The following is a 6,036-nucleotide window of genomic DNA, read 5'->3' as shown; positions in this document are numbered from 1 at the left end:
ATTTTTACGTCAATTAATTATTATAGTTCTAATTGCATCAATTTTATCTTACAATTTTTTATATTATATCAATTTAGTTTAATTAATAAAGCCACTTTAGACATTGAATTGAAATAAAAAAGTAAAATAATTCATTCATTTTTTTCAAATTGATTGAGGAGTTGACATTAATTTAAAATGATTCATTATCATTTTGTAATTGATTTCTATCTAATTTTTTAATAGATATTATTAATTATTCAAATTGCATAAAAAATTAAGAAAAAAATTGTTGTAATTGAAATTATCGAAACCAATTTAATATAATACTCTCTTCGTCCCAAAATTAGTCCTTTATTTTATTTTCCATTGTCTCAAAATATTAATCACTTTTCAAAAATTAAGTAATAAAATAATATAAATTTACTATTTTGCCCTTATTTTAAATTCATTAATAATACAAAAAGTATAATTATGACAATTGATATTCCGAAATAATTTTAAAAAATTAATATTTTTTAAATATAATAATTATACTATCAAAAAAAAGTTAAATTTCCCAAAAGAATACTTATTTTGAGACGGAATGAGTAATCAAATTATAGATTTGTCCTTCATTTTAAGACAATTTTTTACCCCAACTTTGCGGACAAACTATTTGAATTTTTTTTTTTTTGCGGCAATTGGGCAAAGAGCATATCTATTTGGGGAGGGTTAAAACTGAAAAAACAAAACACAAAAACAATTGCTAAATTAATTTTTTTTTTTTTTTTTTTTTTTTTTTAAAGGTTCAAAACAATTGAACCGTTGCATTGTATCTGAAAATCCTAATTGAGAAACCCTACCACTTTCCTTATACTCCTCGAACATCAATGGCGTCTCTTCACGGTGTCTCTTTATCCCCAATAGCCACCACTCAATCATCACCAATGGAACCCATTCACAACCTATATACATTCCACACCATTCTTCACCAAAATTTCCAAAACCCATATCATATTATCACCGTACAACAACAATGGCTTCTTCATCTTTCTCTCTCACTTCTCCATCTTCTTGCCCACCGATTACTGACGAACAGTTCAATGACTTTCACTCCATCGACCGCATCCTCTACTCCAGGCTAGTCCTGGGCCTCGATCGAGACCCTGCAGAGTCCATGCAAGTCATGGCACTCTGGCTCTTACTAGAGCGAGGCAGCTATAACCGCCATTTGGTAAACAAAATCTTATCTCTACCTGGTTCACTGATCAACTCGCTAGTGGATGAGACAGCCAAGTGCTTGAAATGCACCGAGGGTGATAGGTTTGTGTTTGATGGAAAAGAAAATGATATCCCTTTGATGCAAAACTTGTTGGGGAGAGAGATAAATCTCCGGTACTTTCACGAAAACCGGATTTGGGTTCTTCGTGGGGTGACGAAGATCGTGAACGAAGTCTGTATCAGAGCATTTGACGAGATAATGAGATCGGCTTTTAGGAACAACTCTTTTTTTAGTGTTCCATTCTATCATCATGGTAGATTTGGAAGTGGAACAAGCAATGTTGCACTACCGGTGGTGGTTAATTGTGGCGGCGTTGGATCGGAGAAAATTGAAGGAAACCCTAATCAGATAGGGAGTGGAGTGAGTGTGCACGGTGGTTATGATAGTTATGATCAGACAAACCAAGGACAGATTTTGAATAATGAACTGAGAGAGTTGTTTGGAAGAATTAGCATTCTTGTCAATGAGGAAGAGAAGGAAGTTCCTCCCGATGATAGAACTATCTTCTTGACTTTCTCTAAAGGGTACCCCACATCTGAAACTGAAGTCAGAGACTTCTTCACAAGGTACTCTCTCTCTCTCTCCATGGAAGATCTATGTATAAACTGGCTTCGTCTTTTTTCAACTTATTTTACTTGGGGACTTATGTCAATTAGATCTTGTGAGAATTAATGGCCATTTTCATTAATTACTATTAAAAAGTGTCACTACTTGTTAATTTTCAGCGATAATATGAAAATTTTGTTACAAAAAAATGTCACTAATTGTAAGTGTTAGCAACAGTTTGAAAAAAATCGTCACAAAGAAAGCTACTAATTTTTAATTTTCAGCAATAGTTTGAAAATTTTGTCATAGAAAAATGTCATAAATTGTAAGTTTTAGCGACAATTTATAAAAATTGTAACAACAAAAAATCACTAATTATCAATTTTAAACAACATATGCAAAAAATGGTTACAAAAAAAAAAATTTAATTACGATTTTATTAGAACTTATTTTTAATAGGACTTTATGAACATTAAATCAATTATTATGACTTATTAGTAGTTTATCCAATTTGTTTTTGTTTTTAAGGATTTTTTAAAATCTATCACGACTAGATGATTTCAAAAAAAAATTTAAAAAAAAAATTGAAAATAGTTCACTAAATTTGAATATAACCCAAATTTTTTAGGAAAAATGATTTAGTTTTGTCTATTTTTAAAATTTTATTTTATTATAATTTGAAAAAAAAAATTACAAAAGAAAAGAAATATGCTATAAAACCAAATTTCACTTAATTTTTTTTTTAAAAAAAAAATCCAACTTTTTTAGGTTTTTCATAAAAACAATTGTTTTGTTTCTACTTTTGAAATAAGTCCAACTTTTTTAGGAAACATAAAATTGGTTAAAACAAAAAGTCAAAATAAAAAGTCAACTCAAAACAACTTTAAATAAATGAGTATCAAGTCACTCCTCTTCTACACATGGTAAACAGGAAATTTGGAGAAATCATCGAAGCCATACACATGCAAGAAGTTCCAGCTGAAGGGCAAGTACTGTATGCAAGGCTCGTGGTTCATTCAGCCTCAGTGATTAATGTGGTGCTTGAAGGACAACGCAAAGCCAAATTCTCCATTAATGGGAAGCATGTTTGGGCTCGCAAGTATGTGAAGAAGAACCCCAAGTCTCCATCCCATCAACCTACTTCTCCAGTTGCTGTGGCCCCAAAACCCTAATTCGGAGAGAGAGAGAGAGAGAGTCAAGTGTGTGTTTTGGTTCCAAGAACTAGTGTGTACTACTTGAGATCCATTAGTGAGTTGTTGTGGTTACAAGAGATCTATTTATAATTCCAATAATAATTTGTTGTTTGTTGTGATGATAATTTGTGTAATTTTGTTTCTTTAAATCCAGTTTTGGTTTGCTAGTAGGAAATGTTTTACGGATAATGTTTTTTATTTTCATTTTGATTTTCACTTTTTCAAGTGCAAGAAATCTGGAACACATTCTTTTATATACACACATTATATAGAGCTCTCTGTTTAGAACTTTGTGATCAAATTTTGTATATTTCTTTTACTATTAAAAAAAAGAAATGAAAAATAAAAATTTTAAAAAAATTATCTTATCTTAAAAAGTTCTTAAAATTTAAATTTAATTTGTTACCTAAATTAAAATTAAAAAAAAAAATTATGTATGAACACTCTCATGAAAAATCTGTGCCTGTTTTTGGTACGAATATACAGTTTGTCACGAGACTGGTGTGCCATTTAAGTAACACTGGGGGGTCAACAAGAAGCCACATGCCTTCTTTGTTTTTTACACACCATGATTCTTTCTCGTACACTCATTAAAAGTGTGTTCAAATTAAACAATTAAAATACCTTCAAAAAAAAATCTAAACAAATAAATGTATACCTTTTCCTTTTCTTTTTTTTTACTGTTAATATTATTTGCTAAGAAACTTGAAACAATTTTGTATTTTGTATTTTGCATTTTGCATTTTGCATTTTTTTTTTTTTGTAAAAAAAATTTTGCCATAAAATATGTTAGTTCTCTTTTAAAAACCCATCAATTAATAGTGGATTTTTTCTTAAATACACTAAGGCCCCGTTTGGTGTAGCTGTTAAAACAGCTTATAGATTATAACTTAACAGATTATAGATTATGACTTGAATGAGAAGTTGTTAATCTGTTTGGTGTACATGTTGGATTATAGATTTAAGTTACTGAGTAGTGTTTGTTAAATAAGCTGTGAAATAGCTTTTTCAATTAATTTTTATTTTTTGTTTGTCTACATTTCTCATAAAAAATAATAATCTATAGTCTATTTGGGTCTTTTTCTATTTTTAAAAAAATAAAAATAAAAAAAAATTTAAGAGTAGAACCAAAAATTAACATGTCGACAGCAGAAGCTGATAATCAGAAGCAAGGGGTGAACAGCTTCTCAGAATCAGCTTTTTTGAGTTAAAATAAACTGTTAGAATCAGAAACTGTTTGAAATAAGTTTAACCAAATAGTCCAAAATAACTTTTTCAAAATTAAAAGCCATAAGTTAGCTCTGAAAAGCTAAAACAAACACCCCCTAAGTCATAGAATAAATCAAAAAGAGATATAAATTAACTGGAGATTCATATTTCAAAAATCTTATTTTAGCAACATTTTAAAAAAAAATTAAAGTTTGTTGTGGCCAAAAATATGTTAAGAATTAATAATTAAAAAAAACTCTTGAACAATGAGTTTTTTTTTCCTTCTAAATATTCTAAAAAATGAAACTATTTATGAAAATAAGTCAATTTTCAAATTATTTATCAAATTTATGAAATCAGAATTTCAAATCATTTATCAAACTATGACTTTTATGAAATCGGAATTTTGACTTGCAATTTCATATTTGACTAAGGGAAGATGGACATGTCAATATAAAATCTCAAGTTGAAAATCCAATTTCAAGCTGAAATTATAGGTTCAAATTGCAATTTGATAACTTATTTAAAAAATAAGTTATTTTCATAAATGATTTTATTTTCTACAATATTCAAAAAAAGAAAAAAAACCTCTGTTAATAATGACAACGAGCGGTGCAGATTATTCATACCAAACCCAAAGAACTCATCGTTTGAAGATTAAGGGTATGTTTGGTTTGGTTTTGAGATAGTAGTTTTTAAAAATTGTTTTAAGAAGAGAGTTTAGAAATTTTTTTTGTTTGTTTGGTTGTGTATTTTGAGACCATCTCTAACGGTGAACTAAACCTGGCATCAAATTTAAAATTTGGTGAAAAAGTCACTTTTTTAAGCTCCAACGGTTTCACCAAATTGATATCAAATCCGGAATTCAACAAAAATGGTACCAAACTGAGTGCAGGCGAAGCATTTCACCAAATCACTGTTCCTGACCGTTGGTATGAGACGAACGGGTCGACCATCCGGTTGACCAACCGGTTAACCAACCGGTCGCCCCGGAGAAAGTTCAGACCGTTCATAAAAAGGTTCAAACCAGTTAAAAAAAAAAAAAAAAAAAAATTTGCCTAGGCGGTCGACCACCAAAAGTTTAAAAAGTTCAAAAAAAAAGTTCAAACCGGTAAAAAATAAAAATAAAAATAAAAAAATTTTTGCCGTTACCGGTTGACCGGCCGGTCAACCAACCGGTTGCCCAGCGCAAATTTGATGAAACGGATTTGATGTTGAACCGTTGGAGCGCGAAGTATCAAATTAAGGAAATAACCCCTTTTTGACTCAGATTTGGTGAAACATTTGGTACACCGTTGGAGATGCTCTGAAAGTAGTCTTGGAGTTTGAAAGTTTAGAATATTTTGATATTTTGTTGTAATTGAGTAGATGTGTGTGAGAGAAAAAGTGATTGAAAATGAGAAAGAAAAGAGAAAAGTGATTGATTGAAGTGTAAGAGAGAGAGTAATTTTGGAAATTGTTTTAGAAAAATTACAAACCAAACAAGTTTTTTAGAAAAAAAATTTCAAAATCACTCTGCAAAACCAAGCCAAACATATCCTAAATATTTTAATTAAAAAATTAAAAAATTATTTCAAATTATCGTATCATTTTTTTTATTTTTTTATAAAAATTTAAAATATTATTAAAATAATTTATTTTTCAAACGAAGTTAAGAAGTAATTTGAGATGATCTAAATAAGTATATTTTTTTGATTTTTCATGAAATATAAATTAAATTTAAAATGATATATTAAAGAGATTATATGATTTAAATAAATAATAAAATTTAAATAAAATAATAACTTTTTAATTTTTTTTTAGAACATGCGAACCATTGCCTAAAACTCTCATCAGATCGCTCTT

General features: G+C 29.0%; 1 protein-coding gene across 1 annotated transcript; it reads left to right on the top strand.

Moving 5' to 3' along the window:
* Positions 1-662: 662 nt before the first annotated feature.
* Positions 663-3,236, top strand: LOC114299607 (uncharacterized). The gene is made up of 2 exons (XM_082922571.1): positions 663-1,841; positions 2,693-3,236. The coding sequence occupies exons 1-2, from the start codon at positions 998-1,000 to the stop codon at positions 2,959-2,961; spliced, it is 1,113 nt and encodes a 370-aa protein (XP_082778697.1). The 5' UTR covers positions 663-997; the 3' UTR covers positions 2,962-3,236.
* The last annotated feature ends 2,800 nt before the right edge of the window (positions 3,237-6,036 follow it).

The sequence above is a fragment of the Camellia sinensis genome, chromosome 1, assembly GCF_055761805.1.
Source record: "Camellia sinensis isolate YWXY chromosome 1, ASM5576180v1, whole genome shotgun sequence".
Lineage (NCBI taxonomy): Eukaryota > Viridiplantae > Streptophyta > Magnoliopsida > Ericales > Theaceae > Camellia > Camellia sinensis.
This window is presented reverse-complemented; position numbering and strand designations above follow the sequence as displayed.

Coding starts and splice junctions, on each gene's coding strand:
- LOC114299607 (XM_082922571.1), top strand. CDS start 998: ATGGCTTCTTCATCTTTCTCTCTCACTTCTCCATCTTCTTGCCCACCG. Junction 1,842..2,692: donor TCTCTCCATGGAAGATCTAT/GTATAAACTGGC, acceptor ATGAGTATCAAG/TCACTCCTCTTCTACACATG.